The sequence below is a fragment of the Xyrauchen texanus genome, chromosome 6 (assembly GCF_025860055.1).
Source record: "Xyrauchen texanus isolate HMW12.3.18 chromosome 6, RBS_HiC_50CHRs, whole genome shotgun sequence".
NCBI lineage: Eukaryota > Metazoa > Chordata > Actinopteri > Cypriniformes > Catostomidae > Xyrauchen > Xyrauchen texanus.
Window position 1 is genome coordinate 38,211,674 of NC_068281.1, and position 26,875 is coordinate 38,238,548.

At 38.9% G+C, this 26,875-nt stretch overlaps 1 protein-coding gene across 1 annotated transcript; it reads left to right on the forward strand.

Moving 5' to 3' along the window:
• LOC127645331 (segment polarity protein dishevelled homolog DVL-3-like) lies at nucleotides 1–26,875 on the forward strand. Its single transcript, XM_052128913.1, has 15 exons — nucleotides 1–809; nucleotides 5,024–5,093; nucleotides 6,465–6,583; nucleotides 6,762–6,877; nucleotides 8,055–8,196; nucleotides 10,931–11,024; nucleotides 11,113–11,182; nucleotides 12,449–12,588; nucleotides 12,684–12,760; nucleotides 12,897–12,964; nucleotides 16,905–17,054; nucleotides 17,190–17,321; nucleotides 17,534–17,701; nucleotides 21,556–21,759; nucleotides 23,641–26,875. The coding sequence occupies exons 1-15, from the start codon at nucleotides 649–651 to the stop codon at nucleotides 23,967–23,969; spliced, it is 2,040 nt and encodes a 679-aa protein (XP_051984873.1). The 5' UTR covers nucleotides 1–648; the 3' UTR covers nucleotides 23,970–26,875.

Below are 26,875 nucleotides of genomic sequence, written 5' to 3' on the forward strand. Positions count from 1 at the left end.
GCCTGATTGGAGTCACTCCTCACACATCTTTTAATTTTTGTATGCCTGCTATTCTAAATCTGGATCAAGTTGTTGTACTACTACCCTTTAAACGCATTTTAGTTTAGGTGAAGTTTCATGCAGTCTGCTTCTGTAAATGGGGACACTGAGAGGAGAGTGAGCAAACGAGATAGTATCGGGTCACATCGAAGTCGCTTCACGCCTGGGGCGGAAACGAAGTAACTTTTCACACCTTCCACCCCCTCCGCTGGAGGGAGCGCGTTTCCATGGGCAGTCGGCTTCAATGAAAGCAAAGGAACACACAAACCCTTAGTAAGGAGAGCAGACAGGCTCTTCGAGAAACCACGGTATTCCTGACCGAAATACTCGTCTTTGTCACACATTTCGCCGTTTATTGTCCTTTCTAATACAGTGAAATAAGACTATGGATCGATAATCGCCTTTGAAATCCAGAACTTCATGGGATATTCGCGCTGATGATACAGAAGATTCCCGAGAACTCCGAAGGAAGACGAGGAACGAAAGAAAGGGGATAAACAAAAAAAAAGTCAGCTGGCGGGTGAAAGCGGCGAGAACCCCGTTCTGGAGGGGCATCCGAGGACCCCCTGCGCTGGATGACCGCTGCTCGCTTCTCCCCGGCGGTCTGCAATGGGGGAGACTAAAGTTATTTACCATCTCGACGACCAGGAAACTCCATACCTGGTCAAACTGCCCATCCCTGCCGAGAGGGTCACCCTTTTGGACTTGAAAAATGCTCTCAATAAACCCAGCTACAAGTTTTTCTTTAAATCTATGGACGATGACTTTGGGTGAGCACTCTGTTCAATAGTTTTCCTCACAGTTCTGCATGCATTGTCGTCTTTAACACGTTTTCTTCGCATGTTTGGGATTGTGGATCAACTGGCATGAGGCTGATATAATATATCTGTGTGTGTTGGACGCACAGTGTGTGAAACGAGTGAAGTGCTTTTAAATTATCGACGGCATCCATTTTAAGATTGGAGTACACTTTAAAAATGGCTTTTGGCCTGACTGCACTAGCTTGAAGTGGTTAGATAGTTATATGAATGGGGGAGACCACTGGGGTAGGTCTGTATGTCCGTCCCTCGTAAATTTACCCCACCGCGTCATTCAAAATTACCATGACTACACAAAAAGCACTCGAGGTTTCAGGGTTTATTTACGCTTATAATGGCTGTATCCGCTCCCTAAAGTTTAAAACCTCAGTAGTGTCAGAGTATTTAAGAGCGAGTCTCACCGAAGCGAAATCATTTAACTTGCACCCCGAGTTATTTTCCGCCCTATAATTCAAGCGCACATCTGATAAGTTCACTAAAGATTCTATGGAACGTGCTCGACTGTGTTGTGCGCATGCGCAGGTCAACTTCCTTATGTCCCATCAAAGGACTTTTTCACGGAGTGACGTAGGATTCTATGTTTTTTGAGAACTGTGGCGTGTGTAATGTTTTTCTTGATTTATATATGACGTGTACTTGGTTGTTAACATAGTGTCCATCCACAATCTACTGTTCTGTAGTCGCTGTGAACTCAACTTTGACCTCTTATTTTTTTATTCTCAAGGCCTTCATTAACACAATTACCACGAGCAGACCTTGTGCACACTTTTGGGCACCTATTCTGTAAACATTGGACATTTTCACACCTGTCTGTCACATCCAGAACTGCATAACTTTAATTAATTGCATTTTCAAACGTTATTTTGAATAAATCCATTGTTTTCAGTCAGCAGTCCGATGACAGACCTATAAAACCATTTTCTTTTAAACTTTTTTTTTTTTTAGAGTGTGATACATAGATGTAACATAAAAGTATGTTTCACAATTTTAACTTCTAGAAAAGTTGAAATTGAGAGATATAATGTGCAATGTATAGTTCCGACTTTATATCTCGCAATATCAACTTTATTTCTCACAACTGAGAGACATAAAATCGCAATTGATTTTTAAAGTCGGAATTGGGAGAAATAAAGTTGCAACTGAGATAGTGCGAGTTATAAATGCGACTATATTGCACATATTTGACTTTATATCGAGAAATTGTAAGGTATAAATAGAGAGAGATGATGTATAAATTGAGAGAAATTAAGACATAATGTTTGAGATACAATTGCAACTTTATATTTCGCAATTAAGATTTTATATCTTGCAATTGTGAGAAATGATCTCACGATCGCAAATTTTTATATCTTGCAATTGCGAGAAATGAAGTCAAAATTGTGATATAAAGCTGCAACTATACCTCGGAAATTGCCTTTTTTATCTTATAAAGTTGTAATTGCGAGATATTAAGTTAAAAATGGCAACATTTCTAATCTCCGAGGTATAGTTGCAGCTTTATATCACAATTTTGACTTTATTTCTCGCAATTGTGAGATATGAAGATGCAATTGCAAGATATAAAGTCAGAATTGCCTTTTTAAAATATTTTTCATCCGTGGCGAGATAGTATGGTGGCCCCTGGATTTGTTGAAAATTTTCAGCATATAATTCAAACTTTGTTTAAAAATGTCATATTGCTCGTGCTACCTATCTAATCTGTTGAGGATTATATAATGTTTGTTAATGATTTATCTGGACGTTTAGTTTAGCCTAAGCCCTAGCTTTTGAATAAGTAACATTTAGAGTGCTGGCCAGTGTTCTTGTCCTGTCTGTCTGTTGCATTAGGCGAAAGAATGTTGCCTTGGAACAACTGCAGGCAGTCACTGTGGAATGCCCTGATCACTTCAGCACTGGCAGCTTTACAACCTTCCCCAATGAAATATGTCGTAGTTTGATCGTCCCATTCCCCGCTGAAAAAGTAAATGAATGGCTGGCTCAGGCTTCTGCCAATGATAGCTCAATTAAATAGATCACATCAAAGATTTTTTTCTCACACATTTTTAAAGACCACGATTTGATTAGATGTATATCAAAATGGTCCTTTTATGTTTTGAAAGAATATTCCGGGTTAAATAGAAGCGCTCTGGGCAGCAGCATCTGTTGTTATGATGACCACAGAAATAATGTTTTTTAAGTTTATAAGATTGTTAACATGAGAAGAGAGACAAAAACAAAAATGGCCCGCTGGTTCCCAGACACGCCATCGCCTGGTCCTCGACCACTCCACCCACTGGCGGACTACAGCCGATCCTCCCTGGGAGGACCAGAGCGAGTCCTCCAACACCTGGTGGATGGAACGCCCCTCTGCATTCTGGCGGCCGGTAGTGAGCCCCTTTGCCCCTGGCAGCTGCTCCACCGCTCCAGGCGGCCGGCAGTGAGCCCCTCCTTAACTCGCAGACGGCGGCCGTTCCTCTGCATCCGGGCGACCGGCAGTGACTCCTCTGTCCCCCGGTGGACAGCTACTCCTTTGGGCGGACGGAAGTGGCAAGGACTCCATGACAGCGGATCCCTCCTCCTCCTGGGGTTTCGGCACCAATGTAACATGGTTTAAAATGGGCAAGGAGAAGGCGGGAACCAGCTGAACAGTCAAAATATTGTTTAATGAAAACTTAACATAAACACACACAGACAGCAGCTGGGTGTGACTCTCTCTCTCATCCGAACTGCCGCATCCGGCTTGGCCTTCTCCCTCTCCTTGGCTGAATAGCCTGATTGGGAGCCGGCCTTGGGCACTCACAGGCCGGCCCCACCCTCCTCCTCATCACACACAATTTGCTAATTATTATATTTTCCTGTGTTAAAATACTTTTCCGAATCTTGGCTTAATTTGCAAGCCATTCAATGGTTAATTTCCTCAAAGTGTAAACATTTTGGCTCTGTGACACACTCAAAGTTTGATTTGACTAAAGACTAATTGGTCTTTTTAAAATACCATGTAAACACTTTTGTCCAACTGAAATTGTGTTAATTGGACCACATTCGAAAGAATACATATTCTCTAGTAAGTAGAGACATAGATATTATTTAAATATCTTTTTTACGTTTAATTAATTATGATTGATTTAGAACAAGGTAGTTGAAAAAACTGTATCGGCAGATGTTGTTAGAAATAATTGGATATCGTATCGGCACACACATTTTTTATTGGTGTATTCATAGTCGTCAATGTTATTTTATCCCTGTTTTACATATGAACATACAAGCAAACAAAACTCGAGTACTCTGATATGGCAGAAATAATCGATCGTGAAAACGAGGATCGATAGTGATCACGTATGATGTGACTTCACTTAATTCAAAATCCAGTGACAATTACCTCACAACTAAACACAAACGTGTCAGAGAGGGCAACAACAATATGGAGCATCGCGTCTTTCCCCACAGAAGCGAACACTCGCTGCATGTGGCAGTAGACTCAAAACGCATATTCAAAACGATGATTATGGTGTCTCCTGTTAAACCAACTGCGATTTGAAAATCGACGGTTCAGGCAGTCACTGAAAAAACTGGTGTGCACTTACTAAGATTACTATGGTAATCTGAAGGAAGACCAGACAGATGTGCATTGTGCATATTCTTTCATTGAGTCTGGCAGCTAATCTTCACATAATGACAAAATATGATGCATTATATTTATATGATTTTGTAACATACCATAGTAATGAATAGATGATACACTGTAACAACAAGACGCAGTGCAGCAGCCAAAGACGTTTGACAGACATGTTATTATACAGTTATGAACATGTAATTGCCCCTTGAGTAATTAGTCGAGGAGACAAAATGACCAAAATGCCCATCCCTACACTTTATATACAGTAGGCTTGCAAATCTGTTTCTTATCTAATGAAGGCTCAATAGAATGCTTAATATGTTCTGCTTGGAGCTTAATAATCTTTTGTGTGTTCTGTGAGCATGTTTGTGTGCATGCTTATTTATGTAATTCTTTGCTTTTTCATCTATTGCCATTGTCTCATTTACTTATTCTAATTTATTCCCAGACACTTGGAGGATCAAAAGCCGATTTTCCTTTCTCACAGTTCTCACAGAGGCTATTGTTGTGAAATAAGAACTGACTGTTCTGATTTTTTCCTTCCATTTTCTTGTCTGTTGTTTTTTCGTAGGGTGGTCAAGGAGGAAATCACAGACGACAATGCAAAGCTTCCCTGTTATAACGGCCGTGTGATTTGCTGGGTGAGAACACCGATCCACACATAGAGTACCGTCCAGCCCTCCTCATCCCAATTCCCTGGTGCTCCTTGCATAATAAATCAGCATTTTAATTCAACCCATTCCCGATTCTCTTGAGTGCTGGCTCGGCTGTATTTGTGTTCTTCAAAGGGGCTGCCAGTCATTCCTACTTAAGGTTTTTCAGTCTGTTGTAACTCATCAAAGTCTTTGAGCATACCTTGCAAAAGCTTTGTGGTATGAGCGGCTTATTTATATTTAAATGCTATTCACAAAGATTGAACATCTTTTTCATTCTTTAGAGCAGCGTACACACAGACAAACTCACTCAAGTTAATACATACGATAAATTTAAGCAACTCGGGGTAGTTACAAATGGCTTTCCTCAGCCCTCCTGTGGAACTGCAGATTAGATTAACAAGTATTGGAGATTGCTGATCCGTGTTTGACACTTTAACATCCACATGACATTCAGTGAAGCAGCTAATGATCCAGGGAATGTTCAAGAATGGGAGCATAACTCCCAGTGACAGTGATATTTTCTAATGAAAGATGGTATTGTAACACTTGCAGTTCTAATATTGTTGGCTCCTTTGATAGATTTCTTATTTTTCTGCATTTTGAAAAAAAAAAAAAGGTCTGCTTAAAGGAATAGTTCACCCAAAAATGAAATTTCTCTCATCATTTACTCACCCTCATGCCATCCCAGATGTTCTTTCATCTGCTGAACTCAAATTAAGATTTTTAGAATCATTTCTCAGCTGTTTTGGTCCATTCAATGCATGTGAATGGTGACCAGAACTTTGAAGCTCCAAAAATTACAGACAGTAAGTCAGAATTAAAGTACCTAATAAGACTTCAGTGGTTAAATCCATGTCTTCAGAAGCGATGATAGGTGTGGTTGAGAAACTGATTAATATTTAATTTATTTTTTACTATAAATAATCAGTCAATCTCCACTTTAACTTTCACATTCTTCTTGTGTTTTTGGTGATTCACATTCTTCATGCATATGCCCCCTACTGGTCATGGAGAAGAATTTCTAGCGAAAAAGGACTTGAATATTGATCTGTTTTTCACCCACACCTATCATATTAAACCACTGGACATGTATGAATTACTTTGATGCCTTTATGTGCTTTTTGGAGCTTCAAAGTTCTGGTCACTATTCACTTGCATTGTGAGGACCATCAGATCTGAAATATTCTTCTAAAAATCATAATTGTCTACAAATGTCAATGGATACAGAAAACAATGATAAAGCAGCAAAAAATAAAATAATTTCTGTCTGTCCCCAGAAGTAATAAATGGAGATTATTTCCCAGGTTTAATTCAGGAGAGGAAAATAAAAACTTTTGTTTTTGTGTGTATTTATAGTTGGTGTCATCAGATGGGTCCCACTCTGATGGATGTTCAGTGGCTGAGAGTCAGTCGGAGCGGCCGCCGTCTCACGAGAGAAGCCAAGGCATTGGAGATTCCAGACCCCCATCCTTCCAGTATGTTTCATTTCCTACACTTTTCTTTGTTTTCCTCAGTAAATTCTTGTTTCCATATTGTGTTTTGCATTTTTCACTGATCTCAGTTGGCAGTAAAATGCAAAATAGGCAAAATATTCTCATAGTCTTTCTGTTTTTGTCATTTTTCTCTTTCTCTTTTCTCTTCTCACTGTCACAGTCCGAAGGCTGCAGGCAGCCGGCATGGAGTGGATGACACTGATACTGATTCGGTGGTGTCACACAGGAGGGAGAGATCAGACCGATCACGCAGGAAACACTCACATGATCACTCGGGTACATCTCACCACTATCATCTCTTTCTGCATGTCTTCTGCGTATTGAGCCATACTTCATGTCTTTGAAAGGTTAAAATTTAGTGGTGATTGGCTAACATTATTATTACTCATACTTTGGGTTAGGATTTGAACAAGCTAAGTTTAAATCTTTGGCACATAACAAGCCCTGCAATATTTGTGCTACATACTATTGTTAAGGATAGCTTGTTGCGATCATACTTTTTTACTTGGCGGATGATAAAATGGACCTCATGTGGGGACCAGAATACCATAGAGCATTTAGGACATCTACTTTGTGCATGGCACCAGCCATTTGTCCAACAATTGTTTACAGACAGATTGTTTCACTTTTAATTGACTATCACAATTCCAGTGGGTCAGAAGTTTACATACACTAAGTTAACTGTGCCTTTAAGCAGCTTGGAAAATTCCAGAGAATTATGTCAAGCCTTTAGGCAAGTAGCTTCTGAAAGGAGATGTACATGTGGATGTATTTTAAGGCCTACCTTCAAACTCAGTAGGGACCAGAATACCATAGCAACTTGGGGGTGATACGTTCACAGCGTGTTGAGAGTAAAAGTGGTTCCGTGTAATGTTAGTCCAAAGACGAGATCCACATGACACATTTGTCATTGAATACTGTCTCTTTTAATACCCTTTCTGTTCTTTACAGTCAGTTGTTGATCAAAAACAACAAAAATAAACACTGAATTCTAATCATGAATAGCACAGATGAGGTAAAGCCATTCGAGTCCTCTCTAGTTAACATGCGCTCATCTACAGACGCTCTTTACAGAAAGGTTTTCTTAAAGAGTCTTAAAGAGGATTTAGCAAGTGTTCAACAAATCAATTTAAATAGTGCAAATTATGCAATTAAACTGAAATATACCCATATGAATCGATATCGAATCGGTATCAATACCCAGCCCTAGCAAGCATCATTTGAATTTTCAATGAAAATGAAAAAATCTAGGCATTCATAATTGACCTGCTTTGAGGTATTGGAATAGACTTAAATGCTTAAATTTGCCTGGGTTTCATATTTTTGGCAACATCTTGATTAAAAATTGTCCCTTGAGGTAAGGTGTGAGGCACTGATTGTAGTAACACCATAATTGAACCACAATTGAACATTAATGAACTCTAACATTGATGATTTATACTCTTCGTTGTAGGAGGAAGGTCGAATGGCTACTCTCGTGGAGGCAGAGCAATGGATCTGGGGGGTTTTGACATCTGTGACAGCCGTTCTTCCCTCATGAGCAGTGAACTGGAATCAAGCAGCTGTTTTGACTCGGATGACGGCTCCACCAGCCGGTGTGGCTCATAGCATTCGTTCACAAACTGTTCCCACAGTAGTACACTCCTAGTAGTTAAGACTAGAGCGAGGCCCAACCTTTTAGTGAGGTTATCAAAGCTCAGACTAGAGAAATTTGATCAGCAAAGTTGTGCAACAATTCATGTAGTTTGAGGAGATTTGATGATTGATGAAAGTAACTTTAGGTTAAAGGGATAATTCACCCCAAAATGTAAATTCTTTCATTATTTAATCATACTTATGTTGTTCTGGCCCAAAGTAATTAAAGTGTGCCATTTTTAAATAGCATTTATTAATCTTAGTCAATGGTTATTTATAAATCTACAATTGTTCATTCTAGTTCATTTTAGATTATAGTGCATTACTTTGTTTACATAAAGTTGAAGTCAGAAGTTTACATACACTTAGGTTGAAGATTAAAACAAATTTTTTAACCACTCCACAGATTTCATATTAGCAAACTATAGTTATGGCAAGTCGTTTAGGGCATCTATTTTGTGCATGACACCAGCAATTTTTCCAACAATTGTTTACAGACAGATTGTATCACTTTAAATTGACTGTATCACAATTCAAATGGGTCAGAAGTTTACATACACCAAGTTAACTGTGCCTTTCAGCAGCTTGGAAAATTCCTGAAAAGGATATCAGTCCTTTAGACAATTAGCTTCTGATAGGAGGTGTACTGAATTGGAGGTTTAAGACCAACCTTCAAACTCAGTGTCTCTTTGCATCAGCAAAATCAGCCTAGACCTCAGAAAAAAATGTGTGGATCTCCACTAGTCTGGTTCATCCTTGGGAGCAATTTCCAAATGCCTGAAGATATCACGTTAATCTGAAAAATCATAAACACCATGGGGACCACGCAGCCATCATACCGCTCAGGAAGGAGACTCATTCTGTCTCCTAGAAACGAATGTAGTTTAGTGCGGAAAGTGCAAACGAATCCCAGAACAACAGCAAAAGACCTTGTGAAGATCCTTGAGGAAACCGAAGTATCTATATCCACAGTAAAACAAGTCCTATATTGACATAACCTGAAAGGCTGCTCAACAAGGAAGAAGCTACCGATCCAAAACTGCCATAAAAAAGCCAGACTACAGTTTGCTAGTGCACATTGGACAAAGATCTTACTTTTCAGAGAAATGTCAATGTGGCAAAATGGCTTAAGGACAACAAAGTCATGGTATTGGAGTGGCAATCACAAGCCCTGACCTCAATCCGATAGAAAATTTGTATGCAGAACTGAAAAGGCATGTTTGAGCAAGGAGGCCTACAAACCTGACTCAGTTACACCAGTTCTGTCTGGAGGAATGGGCCAAAAGTTCAGCAAGTTATTGTGAGAAGCTTGTGGAAGGATACCCAAAAACATTTGACCCAAGTTAAACAATATAAAGGCAATGCTACCAAATACTAATGAAGTGCATGTTGTAAACTTCTGACCGACTGGGAATGTGATAAAAGAAATAAAAGCTAAAATATATAATTCTATCTACAAATATTCTGACATTCACATTCTTAAAATTAAGTACTGATCTTAACTGACCCAAGACAGGGAATGTTTTCTAATATAAAATTTCATGACTTGTGGAAAAACTGAGATTAAATGTATTTGGTTAAGGTGTATGTAAACTTCTGACTTCAACTGTATACCATTTATTAACATAATTTTTTATGAAAAAAATCTGCTAGTATATTTGGGAATTAACATTATACTTAAGATAAATATGTGCACTTTTCCAAATGTCACTTAATATTGACCACGTCTCAAGCTCTGAAAAGTTCCATAAAAATAGTCCACGTTGCTACTTGTGTGCTAAAGTCTTATGAAGCCAGATGATGGCTTTGTGTGTGGAGCAAACCAAAATTTAAAATGCATGTGTTCCTTACTGCTGTTTCTCTCAAATTGCATTCTCTATCCTACACATTTGAACCGGCACATCACATTCATTTACCACACATAAAAGAAGCAATGATGTCAAACCTGGCAAGACACTTTGAGGCATCATTATTAATCTGAATGGGATCACACATGAAAAGGAGAATATTTCCAGTGAATAATGACTTAAACTTGAGTCTGCTGCTTATAGAAAGCAAAGTCAGAATCAGAATATATGGAGCATTGGTCATTGTATAGAAAAGAAACTGTAAAGATCTTCACAATTTCTTTTTTGTGTGTTCAATGGAAAAAGTTACAGTATATAACATGATGTAAGTAAAAATTTGCAGAATTTTCATTTTGAGGTGAATTATTCCTATAATGTGAGGGCTGTCTATTTAACGCTTTTAACTTTGTGGAATTGATAATATGAATAGGAACGCATTAAAAATGTATGCAATTAATCATACACCTGACCTGTATGTAAATTCCATAATAAGGAATGTTCCTACCATTGGAGCAATTTAAGCTTGATGTGCCACCTTGGTGCTGTAGGGGGCAGTCAACGCAACTCCAACTACATGAAACATGCCTCATTAAAGCAACGATAACAACAGGCAGCACCCGCTGTCCTAAAAACAGCGCTTATGACTAGAGGCGCTGAAAACTAGTGAGACACGATGTAATAAGTTAGATGCACAAAAAATGTTCATCCGACAAATGAGTACATAGACACAATATTAAAAAAAACTTTATTTGGGCACTTTTTCAGTAAAAATGGGTATGCAATGAATTGCTATTAATTCGATAAATTAATTGCATAAAAAAATTGAGACGTCATATCCATTTTTCAGTTTTAGCAGTGTTACAGAGCAAAGTGGATCATCCCGGCTAATGAGAAGACCTCGCCGGCGGAGACGCAAACCCAAAACCCAACAAATGGAGAGGGTGAGACTATGTATAGAAACCTCTAAAGAGGCAAATAATAAAACAGACATGATATTTGAAACTGATATTGTCTTTCTCTCCTATTCAGTCTTCATCTTTCAGCAGCATCACTGACTCTACCATGTCACTGAATATCATCACTGTCATTTTAAATATGGGTGAGTCTGCAATATATATATATTTTATTTATTTTAAAGCTGCACTATGGAACTTTGTGCTCTCTAGTGACATCTGTGGTTAAACCCTAAAATTGCAAGCAACTTGCGGGGGAACATTTTACTAGAGTGTTGTGTTGTGATTCAGCACTGCTTTTCTGCACGGATGAATCTCATGATTTGATGACGTACTATTTACATGTTGGTAATATGTTTTTCGTTTAAACATTTATAACCAAGATATTACTTGCTTTGAGTAAGATGAATAACACTCTTAATTGCTTATTTAAATGATTATTCAAGTGCTTTATCCATACACAGTAATGTTTGTATTGTACTTCACATATCAATTTAAGAGGTGAAACTCGAGGATTCAATAATGATGGGGAAGAAATATTTTATTGACCAAAAAAATGCAATATCACAATTACAATAATAAACATTGAATCGTTTCTTTGGCAGTAAAGTTATAATAGAGTGATGGTTACACACAAAGCAAAATAATTACTTTGCAGTACATCATAAACAACTTTCATAGCTACCTTGTACCTATAGTGATCGTTAGATGCAATTTCTGTCTACTCTGTTTAAACATACTATAAATGTACAATGGAAGGTGACAACAACTTGTGCAATTCTGCGACTGGGGTAAATAAATAAGAAAACAGCGGCGCGCACACATACAAGGGGAACCTCGAAACTGCAGCAATGTTATAAAATACTGAGAAATCATGAATATTAGGAAACATGTTACAGTAACTTCACCTGAAGATAAAAAAAACTTGTAATCGCATCAAGATCGGTAAACACATGAGTAATGTTTGATTCTTTAAAGCATGACAACCAATAGAAGCTTCAACAACCCTATCAGAAAACATATTCAAGCATTATAGCATTAACAGATAAAAAAACATTCGGAGAGTGATTTCACACTGCTGCTAAACAGCTGTTTCCCACTTCCCGACACTCATGTGACAGCCGGACCTTCTTTATGAGCATACGGACATGATGTAAACACGCAAGGACCTGACAGCTCTAAATAAAAATCATCATTGTAGGCTTACCATAGTGTATCAAGGAAATACAAGTGTTTTTATGGATTTCTTTTTAAAGCTGTAACTGTGTAGTTTGGCCCTAGTGCCTTATTGCATTGTAAAATAAGTTACCAGATAGTAAAAATACTAAGCAAATTGTGCGAACACCAGCAATCAAGTTAACCAAACTGTTTCCAGCTTATGTTTGAAGTCTCCCTTATTTTACTTCATCTAGAGAAGTATAACTTCCTGGGCATCAGTATTGTGGGTCAGAGTAATGAGCGGGGTGATGGAGGCATCTACATCGGATCCATAATGAAGGGCGGAGCCGTGGCAGCTGACGGACGCATCGAGCCTGGTGACATGCTGCTGCAGGTGAGTACTGAGTTTTATAGAGGAATCTCACTGAGACAATGTTTTGAAAGCATGATCAAATTGTATCAGAACGGATTTTCCATTTCCTCTCACAGGTGAATGACATCAACTTTGAGAACATGTGCAATGATGATGCTGTACGTGTGCTGAGGGAGATCGTGCACAAGCCTGGGTGAGTCACATTAAAAGTATTCTCAGTCACTCCAACAAATCCAGCTATACAGTCTGTTCTACATATGGGACATTTAGCTGATCAACTCTAAAAAAAAATAAAAGTATGTTAACTTCTCCACTGTTTTCGTATGCAGACCTGTCTCGCTTACTGTGGCTAAATGCTGGGACCCAAACCCGAACGGCTGCTTTGCTTTACCCAGGAGTGAGTAACTCTCACATACACTGTTACACACTGAAAGTCTTGAAGGCATTTTCACACTGAATGTGAATTTTCACCACATAAATTTTTTTACAACATTATGGACCATTAAAATTTACACTTTCTCTCAGGGCTCCCTTGTGTCCATGGAAAATTATAAAAAATACCTAAATGTCCTGGAAAATAATTTTAGCATAAAAAAATGGTTAGACTTTTTTTTTTTTTACATGTACAAAAACATTGTAATGATCGGGACTCGGAATAGGAGTCAATTAACAAATTTGTATAATTTTACTATCCGGCCTGCCCAGACATAAACTTAGTGCCCTGATCAGTGGTGATTTCTTTCAGAATCCCCACTCGGTAGATGATTCTGATGAGTGTCTCTGCAACTCTGTGTCCTGAGATTAGGCACTGCTTCCGGATATCACATTGTGTAATCCACCAGGACCAACACAAAGCCATGCCCTTCACTGTAAAATCAAATTAGTTGACTTTATAATGGGTGGTTCTCACTCTCGGTGAGGCACGTGTTGAGTTGTGCATGGATGCCGTTTAGAATATCTCTGCGGTGATGCGCTCAACATGCCACCTTATAAGATGCGTGGATTGACGTCTCAGATGTGGAAGCAACTGAGATTTGTCCCCCGCCACACGTATTGAGTCACTACGCCACCACGATAACTTGGAGCACATTGGGAATTGGGCATTCCAATTCCAAAAAATAAAAGATGTCATAACTTAGTTGGTTAGCCAAAATCTTGGACAATATTTTATCGTCTAGCTGGATCAGGGAAATTGGACTGTAACTCTTACACTCACTTTGATTTTTGTCCTTTTTAAGAATCAGACTTGTGTCATGTTTGGCGGAAGCTTTCCATTCTTTAATGATTCTGTATAAACTTCTAACAAAAGTGAAGCCAGTTGTGGAGAATAAGAGCTAAAATAGACAGCGGCAAAGCTGTCTGGCCCCGGAGGCTTGCCTGTAGTCAAGGCCTCGCCAAGCTCCTCCAAGGTTATCTCAGAATCAACAGAATTTTTTTGCTCATTCGTCAGTTTAGGGAGTTCAAATTGTTCCACAAAGTCTAATGTCTTCATCAGTAGATGATGATGAGAAACTATACAGATCAAGAGCATTATTAATATCAGTTGCCAAGGTAAATATTTCACCACCTGCAGATTTCACTGGTAGAAAAAGACTCCCTTTGTATTATATATCTAGCCAGCAGTTTTCCTGCCTTGTCCCCCGACTCAAAGAATGACTGTCTTGCCCTGCATAGCCAAAACTCCACCTAACAAAATAGTATTATATCTGTATTTCAATCGGATCAATTCTCCTAGGCCATTAGATGACATTCGGTGCTTCAGCGCTGCCTCTGCACTTGTAATATTCCCTTCTAATTCCACGAGTTCTTGTGCTTTGGATTTTTTGACGAATGAGGCATACTGTATGATCCGGTCCCTAAGAACCACGCATTAACCCCGTGCATGACCGCTCCAACTGGCATCCAACCATCTTAACTAAAACAGTCCATGCATGCCTACGAGCGCCCTGTGATAACCTTGCCATCGGATTACTCAAGTCCAGTGTTTCTATACCAATTATTTGAGACATAATTATACGGCAAAAGATCATTTATAAAACAAACTCAAGAAAATAGGCGAAATAAACACAAAAAGCGTGTAGATTCATCCATAAAACTATCCTGAATGTGTGTTAGATTAGATTAGATTCAACTTTATTGTCATTGTGCAGAGTACAAGTACAAAGACAACAAAATGCAGTTAGCGTCTAACCAGAAGTGCAAAAAAGCAGAAAGTGCAATGTGATATCAAGTATAGACAGGTGGTGCATAGGCAGGTACAGAAATATATTGCAGTGTTATAAGAGCAGAATAAATATGGCTATGTAATATGAGCAGTGTATGAACAACATGTACATATATGTGCAATGTAGTAGCAGTGACATTTGAAATAGTAGCAGAATAATGTAGATATATGCAGTGTATTAGCAGAATATATAGTAAGAAAACAGTAAATATGGATAATCTGTATGAACCATATATATAGATATGTACAGTATATACAGCTATGTGCAGTGTGGTAACATTATAAGAGCAGTAAGAATAAGTGTAGTGTATGTACAGGATGAGATTAGTAGAATATGGCTATGTACAGGTGTAATTACAGTATGTATATTTAAATAAATAATAGAACGGAATGGGTGGGATAGCGTAGTGTCCTTTGGGGTGGGTGGGGTAGTCCATTGTCATTGTCAATTGTCACCGGGATGCAGAGCTAGAGTTCAGTAGGGTGACAGCTGCAGGAAAGAAGCTTCCTCTGAACCTACTGGTACGGGTGCGGAGAGACCTGAAACGCCTCCCGGAGGGGAGTGCGGTGAACAGTCTGTGGCTGGGGTGGGAACAGTCTTTGATGATGCTGCGCGCCTTACGCAAGCATTGCTTACACTGGATCGCCTTGATGGAGGGGAGCGAGGAACCGGTGATGCGTGGGCAGTTTTCACCACCCTCTGCAGTGCTTTCCGGTCATGGGCAGAGTAGTTGCTGTACCAAACTGTGACACAGTTGGTGAGGATGCTCTCGATGGTGCAGCGGTAGAAGTTCACCACGCTCCACCTCATTCCCTTTGATAGAAATGGGTGTGTGTGTGCCAGCTTTAGACTTCCTGAAGTCCACAATGAGCTCTTTGGTCTTCTTGGTGTTGAGAGCCAGGTTGTTGTCAGTGCACCACGATGATAGGTGCTGGACCTCCTCCCTGTAGGCCGTCTCATCGTTGTTACTGATGAGACCAAATAAACAAAATAAACTCCAGACGCTAGGCAGAACCAGCACAAGAAAAAAAGCTTTGTTTTCTCAAACAGTCAAGCGAATGTTCAATGAGCTGGTCACTCGACTGCACGTGAGCCCAACAATATGACTTACTCCATTGACTGTATGAAGGACATCGCTTGTTTTGAGCCATCTTTAGCATCTATTCTCAATTTGGCTGGGAATATCGGTGCAAAAGAGTCCTTCTGTTGATGCTGAAGTTTCTTTTTCCTTGAATCGATTACATTTCTCTTGTCGAATTCGCCAAGTCTGGGAACAAGAAAATGCTGTGGTTTTTCTGAGAAAGCCTTCCTTTACTCCTCCACCTCGTGTAACACAAGATCTTTATCGGATGATCTCAGTAATCTGGCTAGAATTGATCTGGGCCTGTCTCCCGCCGCGGTTTGCCGAGCAGCATCCCTGTGAGCTCACTCGATTTCCAGCTTATGTTCTGCTATGTGGAGCAGATTCAGAAGGAGCCCATCCAGGAATTTCACCATAACCGGTCCCTCTTCTCCATCAGGAATTCCGATGGTATGGACGTTATTCCACTGGCTACGGTTCTCCATGTCCTCCAACTTCTAATCGATCCTTTTCTTGACACCCCCTACTCATGTAATCAGTGAACTTCGCCTGCATGGTAGTGATCAATCGACGTATCATAGCAAGATCTTCCAAGTCAGTAACGACTGTTTAGCATCTTTTGCCGCATTTCTCGCAGTTCCCCGACTAAGTCGACTCCCAGGCTCGCGGCCTGCTTGGGGGCGTCAGCTTGAGCATGTAAGTGTCTTTTAACGTCTCCAGAGCCCCAGGATTTTTAATTCTTTGACATATTGTCCTCCTAGAACAGTTATGGAACAGGGTGTATCAAATCTCACCAGTTTATGTCATTAAAAGTGTTAAAACTAGCAAAGTGCGCAGAGCTAGCCGTTCACATGTCCGATCCTCGGACGACGTCTTGTGACTCAAAAAATGGAAACCTTAATTGCATTTGTTACAATGTTTTTGTTTCAATGTGTCTCTGCTTAAAGCTTTCTCTTTCATAGCAATATGTGTGGTCTCTAAAGGTTGTTCAAGTGAAAATTCAAGCAATTTTGATTGCCCGGTTTTTTTAGGTGAGCCCATTCGGCCCATTGACCCTGCAGCCTGGGTGTCCCATACGGCAGCCATGACGGGTGTCTACCCCCCCTATGGCATGAGCCCTTCCATGAGCACTGTCACCTCCACCAGCTCCTCCATTTCCAGCTCCATCCCAGAGACTGAAAGTAAGACTCCTCCCAGATCTTTTACTAGATCGCTAACATTTACCTACAGCAAATAAACACTCAGTCCCAGTTTAAAGTTTTCAATAACTGAAAGCTCCTTTGAACATTTTTTATTTTTGTTTCTCCTCCTGGCAGGATTTGATGACTACCACCTGTCCATCCACAGCGACATGGCAACAGTTGCAAAAGCAATGGCCTGTTCAGACTCAGGACTGGAAGTTCGAGACAGGATGTGGCTGAAGATCACTATAGCCAATGCTTTCATAGGTCACACCTGCATTTAAGTTGCTTGCTATTAGGTCTTTTTAGGTCATATTTTACATAATGTGTTCTGAAACATTAATTTTCTTTATTAGTTAGTACTAGATTTGCTATGTGCTATTTTAGTGTATGTGTGTTTAAGAATAAATCAAGAAATAAGTGCATAATTTAGGACAGTGCTTAATTTAAAGTATATGAACGTGTTTGTTGGCATATAGGCTCGGATGTGGTCGACTGGCTGTTTCATCATGTGGAAGGGTTTACAGATCGCCGTGAAGCACGCAAGTATGCCAGCAACCTTCTGAAGGCTGGATTCATCCGCCACACTGTCAACAAAATCACCTTCTCTGAACAGTGTTACTACATTTTTGGAGACCTTTCTGGCAGTAAGTGCTTTTTCTCTCCTTCTACTCTACTATGACTACTAAGGTTGCTATTGTGTACAGTGTTACCAGTTTTAGTCGGTACAAGGGACAACACCTGTGTGAAATTTTAGACCGGGTAAAAGGTGGAAACATTATGAATGGAACTTCCAATATCAATACAATAGCCTAATGAATAGAATAGCCTTAAATAAAGAATAATTGCCTAATGAAGAATTTGAAACCCATGATAAATGAACAAAGCAAATGTATTCACACTCAAAGTCATTACCCTTCTGAAGCAGCTAAACTGGGTTCTGGGATGAAAGGTAATAAAACACCAACATTAAACCCGCAACAACCCACAATTAGTGATGTATTTGCCCGGACAATGAAATACCCGACTGGTAGCCCATGATGGAGAGAATGCACGGATGAAGTAGGTTTTTTGCGGAAGAGATGTTGCCCTTCACAACTGTTGAAAAGCCATCTAACAAAATTTGAACACTTTTTTTCAGTTTCTTTTTAATTTTCAGTTAAGATACATACAAAATAAAGTTTAATGTTTGAAATCAAGCTGCCTTGAATTATTGTGTTGGCTATTGCTTAACAACAATTACCCCATAGTACCGCTTGATGTCCAACGAGTGGTTATACCGGTGTTAATCGGTTTGAACATGAACACTGGACTAAGCCTAAGGACTAAATTTAAAGGGATAGTTCACCTAAAAATACAAATTCTGTCATCTTTTATTCACCCTTATGTTGTTTAAAACCTGTATGACTTTCTTCTCTAGAGCACAAAATATATATTTTTTTAAGAATGTCCAAGCTGCTCATTTTCATACAATGAAAGCATATAGTGACTAAGGACCGTCAAGCTCCAAAACAATACAGAAAAGCACCATGAAACGATAATAAAATAGTTTTTATATAAATTGTGCGCTATATTCTAAGTTTGTATTTTCAGTTATGGTGGTGTGCTAACACGCATCATGCCAAGTTGAATGTTTTCAAGACCAAAGCTCACTAGTATTTACATGACACGTAGCCAAACAAAACAGCAAGTTTGACCATTCAGAATTGTGAATGAGAGCTGCTGCAAAGGGATTTTCAGTGAATAATGATTTAAATTTCTATCATATGGCTTTTTGGCATTTGATAGCTCCTGGTCACTCTACACTTTCATTGTATAGAGATACTTACGTTTTTGTTTCAGGGAAGAAAGAAAATCATATGGGTGGATCAAGCGACATGTGGATGAATAAATGAACAAAGAAATGAAAGAAAACAGAATAGTGGAATAATACAGTTTACGTTTGGTTCTTGACTTGTATATTTGAATAAAACAAATGCATTATTTTTATTGTAAACTGTCTGGATATTTGAATCCGCAATTTAGATTTGAGTTATTGTATTGCGGTTGTTGAATTTATGATCACCAACTGGTTTTTGAAATATTCTTGGTAGGCAGAGGCAATAACATGCACAGAAAGGTCATTTTCTCTTTGATAATGTAGCTGTATAAATATTTCACTGCTGTTTGGTGTGGTCATGTCAGAAAATGGGAAAATTATGTTTCTAGCTTGGCAGAGCATAGCCAACTGTTCATAGTCCAATACTTTATACATATCTGCCAACTGAAATTTAACTTCAGCACTATTGCCGCCAATATTTGTTTATTTAAACAGGATGTCATAGCAGTGTTTCCTACAGAATTCTGTTTTCCCAGAAGCTGCCTCCTAAATGTATATTACATTACTCCTACATACACTGCTAAATCTTAAACAAAACAATACTATTTTTGCAACATGTTTGAAATTAAGACAGTCAATTTTACATGTTACTACAGTGCGATTCATTATGTAAAAAATTATTAATTGTGTTAAAATGTATGCAATTAAGACTTTAAAAGACACTTTGATTTGTCCAATGCTTTATTCGTCTTTATTAGTGTGTGTACACACTCACCTAAAGGATTATTAGGAACACCATACTAATACTGTGTTTGACCCCCTTTCGCCTTCAGAACTGCCTTAATTCTACGTGGCATTGATTCAACAAGATGCTGAAAGCGTTCTTTAGAAATGTTGGCCCATATTGAAAGGATAGCATCTTGCAGTTGATGGAGATTTGTGGGATGCACATCCAGGGCACGAAGCTCCCGTTCCACCACATCCCAAAGATGCTCTATTGGGTTGAGATCTGGTGACTGTGTGGGCCATTTTAGTACAGTGAACTCATTGTCATGTTCAAGAAACCAATTTGAAATGATTCGAGCTTTGTGACATGGTGCATTATCCTGCTGGAAGTAGCCATCAGGGGATGGGGACATGGTGGCCATAAAGGGATGGACATGGTCAGAAACAATGCTCAGGTAGGCCGTGGCATTTAAACGATGCCCAATTGGCACTAAGGGGCCTAAAGTGTGCCAAGAAAACATCCCCCACACCATTACATCACCACCACCAGCCTGCACAGTGGTAACAAGGCATGATGGATCCATGTTCTCATTCTGTTTACGCCAAATTCTGACTCTACCATCTGAATGTCTCAACAGAAATCGAGACTCATCAGAACAGGCAACATTTTTCCAGTCTTCAACTGTCCAATTTTGGTGAGCTCTTGCAAATTGTAGCCTCTTTTCCTATTTGTAGTGGAGATGAGTGGTACCGGTGGGGTCTTCTGCTGTTGTAGCCCATCCCCTCAAGGTTGTGCGTGTTGTGGCTTCACAAATGCTTTGCTGCATACCTCGGTTGTTACGAGTGGTTATTTCAGTCAAAGTTGCTCTTCTATCAGCTTGAATCAGTCAGCCCATTCTCCTCTGACCTCTAGCATCAACAAGGCATTTTCAGCTCACAGGACTGCCGCATACTGGATGTTTTTCCCTTTTCACACCATTCTTTGTAAACCCTAGAAATGGTTGTGCGTGAAAATCCCAGTAACTGAGCAGATTGTGAAATACTCAGACCGGCCCGTCTGGCACCAACAACCATGCCACGCTCAAAATTGCTTAAACCACCTTTCTTTCCCATTCTGACATTCAGTTTGGAGTTCAGGAGGTTGTCTTGACCAGGACCACACCCCTAAATGCATTGAAGCAACTGCCATGTGATTGGTTGATTAGATAATTGCATTAATGAGAAATTGAACAGGTGTTCCTAATAATATATATATATATATATATATATACACATATATATATATATATATATATACACACACACACACACATATATATATATATAAACATACACACAAACACACACACACACACATATATATATAAACATACACACACGCGTGTATACATATAATGTAATAATAATATATATATTATATTATATTTATTAACAATTATTTTAATCATAATCTATCTCTATTTTTATCATATGATGCAATTGATTTGATTAAAAAGTGTAATCGATTGACTCCTAATTTTAATGGTTTAACTTGTGAATGTGTATCTTTACTATATGTCGTCATTTAAACATCCAGTCAGTGAGTCACTGTGTGTAACTGTTCTAACAAATTCAGTGAGTAATTCGTTATAATAATTCAAACATCAACAATGATTGACTCATTTGTTAGAGTTGACTTGTAAGAGTCATTCTACAGGTTGTGTGTTTGTTTTTGTGAGCAGCCAGCAAGTAAACGCAATAGACTGAAGTGTTCGATATTTATTGTATTTTTATTATATTGCGGTACTCACTCTTTTATCTCTGTACAGTAAATACAGACTCACAACTTGGGCAAAATATGTGATTTATTTTTTGCTGAACAACCACTGCAAGAAACACTGTCATTCATATCACAAAGGTAATTTATTTTCTGTTGTGTTGACACTGCTTAATCAACCTGACTGTGTTTTGTTAAAGATATGGCCCATCTCTCACTGCATGACCATGATGGGTCGAGCGGAGCGTCTGATCAGGACACTCTCGCTCCATTACTGCACCTCAATGAAGCTCCCTGGCCCACAGCATTCCCTTACCAGTACCCCACAGCCCATTCCCACCCGGAGCCAGTGCACTGCTACTCTGAAGCAGGTGGAGGCAGCGCAGGCAGCCAGCACAGTGAAGGTGAGTGAACACATTATTACTGTTCAAAACCCCCTGACTCTAAGCATCAAACTTCAGCTTTCAACTCATCCCACACATTTATGCTATGGATATGAATGAAAATCATGGATCATAAAAAGCTGGCCTTACATACCAGAATTGACCAACATGTTGATTTACACTTTTAGATTGAGAATAGAATTAAAATATATAAAATATCTAGCAAAATATTCAGTCAGAGGTCGCTGCAGAGCTCTTTTGCTGTGGTTTGCTTGCCACAATTCTCTGATTGGTGCATTTTCCCCCTCCAGGATCATGGGTAGTGTAGTTCTTCACTAGGAATTTCATCAGTTAAACATTTATTTTTATTTTTTTTAAATGAAGTTGAAGTAATGCTAAAAACTGATGGCTTCAACAGAAGCATCTACCATTGATAAACGATATCATCGTCCATCGTGATGGCTGACCAACATCACGATGTAGAGCCACCATCGTGATGCCACGCCCCCTTTTGCGAGTCTTGCTAGTGTGACTCACTAATCCTAGTCTCTTCTATGGTTAACCTAAAAACTTTGCAGGGATTGCTCTGTAAATTAAATTGAGAATATAACTAATGCATATATGCTATTTTAAATACTGTAGTATATGCCAGAGACGTGACGTGTTAGTCTGTGAAAATACAGTGTCAGGCAGGCTACACAAATATTGATCTTGACATTGTTAGCTTCTTGTCTTTTTTTTTAGGCTACATGTCTTACACTGTACATTTAGATTAAAATATTTTATGTTGTAGGCTACAAGAAAATAGCCTTTATTAATTAATTATTAGTAGTTGTAGTGTCTCAGAAAATCTTGCTCATTGTCACATAGCTCTTGTATACACTGAAGCAAAATAACTTTTGTCTGGATAATACTTTATGGATTTATGGCCAAGGAAATTTTTCTTAATGTCAAATCAAATGAAAGAAACAAGGTGAATATGAATAACACACATTTATTAAAACATAGAACAACAACAAATAAAGAACAAGAAAACGTGAACAACACTCAGACCGAAACTCGGCATTAACATTTCACTTATAATTAGCAGCACAATTAACTTCAGCACAGGCTACAAAATAAATTATGTTATTGAAATATTGTAAAGTGGTCATATGAACTACACAAATGAATGTTTAAAAAATAATATTCAAAATTGAATAGCTCCACAACGGATGGCGAAAAATGCGTAAAGAAATCTAATATCTTTCACCATAGACCATGTTTAAATTTCGATGTTTCTGGCCAGAAATACAAACATATTCACTTTATCTGGTTTTAATAAGCTGCGGATTGGAGTAACTACACTACCCGCTGTGCTGAAGACCCGCTCTGATGGAGTACTGGTAGCACATATGCACAGATATTTCCGTGCTAATCTTGCCATGAACGGAAACCTCTCATTTTCCACCAAGTCAGCGGGTCCTCTTCCCCATCAATGGGCATTTCCTGCAGGTACATGGTCATTTCTGCCTTGACCTTTTGCTCATCAGTGAGTAAAATAACGAAATTATAGTTTTTAAGTGGAAAATAGTATTTATGTAAAGAGATATATTAAAATAAAAAGTGCACAACTCTTCTTAAGTGAAAGCTAAAAAAAAAAATGCTTCACGTGTCGTGCAACCTACTGAAAGCGCCGACGAGTCATTAGTTGGGTTAGTAAAATAACTAAATTATAATTTTTCATATAATTTTTGAAAATTATATGAAATTGTATAATCCCCCACCCCACCGACGATATCATCGTCCATCGCGATGTTTTACTGTCAACATAGTCAACTGCCAATTTAGGGGACATCGCCCAACCCTAGTTTATAAGTTATTGTTAATAGTAAATTACACTAACTTGCTTGTCATCTGTAGGGAGCAGCGGTTCGAACTGCAGTTGGAGCCGGACTGAGGGGAAAACGGCAGCTGGAGATTTCAGGTTGGGAGGGGGCAGCGAGATGGGCGACGCACTCGAGTTTGACTTCCGTAGAGAACGAGCGCCAAGCGAGCGCTCTGCGGCGCCACCCAGTGAGGGCAGTGTACGGAGCTCACGATCTCACAGCTACAGCCTGAAGCAGGGATCAGCACAAGGGGCCCCGATGTCCCCGTCCGGCCGCCATCTCGCCAACATTCCCCCCAAACTCACCGGCTCGCGCCGCTCATGCAACACTGCCAATGGGGAGTTCTTCGTCGACATCATGTAACTGCGTGACTGTTTAGAGCAGAAGTGCCCAAAAAAAATCTTTGCCTTATGGATTACATAAACCGTGGCCTAATAGTGCAAGCAATTAGAATTAAGATTAGTACTGACTGAGAGATCAGTAGCTTGTGAGCCCCAACATTGTCTTAGAAATTAGAATACTTAAAGCATAAGCAACATCAGTTTTTGCATCCTGTCATTCAAAATTCTGTCATCATTTACTTACCCTCATGTTGTTCTGTATGACTTTCTTTGTCCCGTGGAACAAAAGGAGATCTTCGGCCCTCTGTTCCTCTCTATCATCATTCACTTTTAATTTTTTCAATGAAAGTGAATGGTGACTGAGGCTGTCATTCTGCCAAACATCTTTTGTGTCGTCATATGGGTTTGCAACAACATGGGGGTGAGTAAATGACAGAATTGATTTTGGATAAACAGTCCCTTTATATGAAATGTTAAGCAAAATCTCCACAAAATAGAAATGTATTGTTGGAGAAAATGGAAAGATATCCTCTAATTGAGAAAAAGGAGACATTGAGGAAATAGCAATAATTCAATAGGATTTAGTCAAAAACACTATATGGGGGTGAGGATTCAAGGTGAATGTAGTCCAACCAAGGACATAAATGTTAAATTTTGAAGAGAAGATTGTGTTGTACTCTGCCCTGTTTTAATGCATAGTATTTCTTAACTTTTATCTTTTTTTTTGCCATTTCTACATTTTTACTTTCACAGTAAATTTCTTATGCAGGTACTTCATTATTCAAGGAAATTGTTTTTTACTGAGAATCTATTTTTCAGTGTTTGTCAGCAATATTGTATTGGGAGACTTTTTGAAGTACCATGTTAAGGAGATTTTTTTCATTATTTTTATTTATAAATATAGTTTTATTGTGACAAGCTTGGAGTATCCTTGTGTATGTGTGTGAGTTTGTTACATCTGTTCAAATAAGGTTACACTATTGACTTTGTGGGATGGAATCTAGATGTTTCTGGGTTTCTCCACATCTGCTTCCATTGTTTGTTGGCTAATACTGATCTTCACCAACCTTTTTTTTTTATATAATTTTAAGATCTTAAAAGGGCAACCTCAAAGTATTGAAAGGTATGGGTTGTGCCAGTATTGTTTTGGGATGAAGTAGCCACTGCTACTTATATGCTAATATATCCTGTAGGATAACAGTAGGTTTTATATTAAGGTTATATATAGAACATAGTTTTGTTTTGCAAATTCTCTGGAGTATCAATAGTGGACAATTCATTGCATTAAAACGTTAAAGGTAATCACCCAAGAAGCGGTGCCTGGAAGAACTGTAATGGGAATTTCACATCAGGCATGAGTTTTAAATGTCATAAATGTATACAATTAATCAATTACATAATCGCATATAATAAGGTATAATGTAAAGCATATTAACTAATCAGCCAATCGTGTAGCAGCAGTGCAATGCATAAAACCATTCAGATACGGGTCAGGAGCTTCAGTTTATGTTCACATCAACCATCAGAATGGGGGGAAATGTGATCTCAGTGATTTCGACCATGGCATGATTGTTGGTGCCAGATGGGCTGGTTTGAGTATTTCTGTAACTGCTGATCAACTGGGATTTTTACATACAACAGTCTCTAGAATTTACTCAAAATGTTGCCAAAAACATCCAGTGAGCAGCAGTTCTGCAGATGGAAACACCTTGTTGATGAGAGAGGTCAACAGAGAATGTCCAGACTGGTTTGAGCTGACAGAAAGGCTATGGTAACTCAGATTGTACAGTTGTGGTGAGAAGAATATCCTCTCAGACTGCACAACGTGTCAAATCTTGAGGCGGATGGGCTACAACGGCAGAAGACCACGTTGGGTTCCAGTTCTGTCAGCCAAGAACAGAAATCTGAGGCTACAGTGGGCACAGGCTCACTGGACATTGGATGACTGGAAAACAGCCTGGTCTGATGAATCATGGTTTCTACTGAGGTACAAAGATGGTAGGCCCACTGCAGCATCTGCTTTCTGTTACAACAATGAAGAGGGTGTTTTACAACCCTCACAGTGTGGGGTGTGTTATCTCTGGAGATGCGAACTCTGCCCCCCTAGTGAGTTGTGCCCTCTGAATTCAGACACTTGGCACTCTGCCTTACAGGCCTATGTTTAAATTACTTGAAGAGACTTTCACGTTTTGTTCTTCAACATAAATTACATATACTTATCCTTCAAATGTACATTTTGAAGCTACAGGTTTTTTTTTAATGCATTTTCCAGATTGGCTTGCCTTCAGGTGATGCTAAAACAGAAAGCCGAGCTTGTTAACACTAGTACTGCAAGGAAAGGGGTGGGAGTGTGTGCTTTACAAGGTATGGTAGGGTGGGGGACTACATTGATTATCATGTAAATTGATTATGTAAAGTGTAGAAGTCATTTTAATAGTGTGTGATTTAAATATTTTATTAATGTATACCTAATATTTACTTTTAATATTTGTAATATAATTTTATATATAATTTTGCCAAATTAGCTGCAAATATGACATCTTATGGAGCATTTGCTTCTGTTTCACACATGACAGAAAAAGACTTGGCATAAGCTGGTCCTGAATAAATTATTTAATCATTTACAATAATGACAATTTTGCATGTGCACAATATAGTTTTTTACTCTGTGCTTGTGCATTGAGGGATTTCAATTGAATCAAGTAGCGTGTTTTGAATATGTTCATCAAAATTAGTTCAGATCCATTTAATGATTCAGTGCCCATTTCTAGTGATGCCAAAAGGTGGTGACAAATGAGTGTCTTGTGTGAAATGAGTTAGTCACTGAATCAACGATCAAAGGAAAATTGTAATCCTTTAAAATGTAAGTATTAAAGCATCCTGTGGAATGCTTATAAATCTTCCTCTGTATCACTTATTCTAATAAAT

Excerpts from the sequence above, each read along its gene's own strand:
- LOC127645331 (XM_052128913.1), top strand. The coding sequence starts at position 649 with ATGGGGGAGACTAAAGTTATTTACCATCTCGACGACCAGGAAACTCCA. Across the intron at positions 17,055-17,189 it reads CTCCATCCCAGAGACTGAAA|GATTTGATGACTACCACCTG; the intron begins GTAAGACTCCTC and ends TCCTCCTGGCAG. Across the intron at positions 21,760-23,640 it reads AGGCAGCCAGCACAGTGAAG|GGAGCAGCGGTTCGAACTGC; the intron begins GTGAGTGAACAC and ends TGTCATCTGTAG.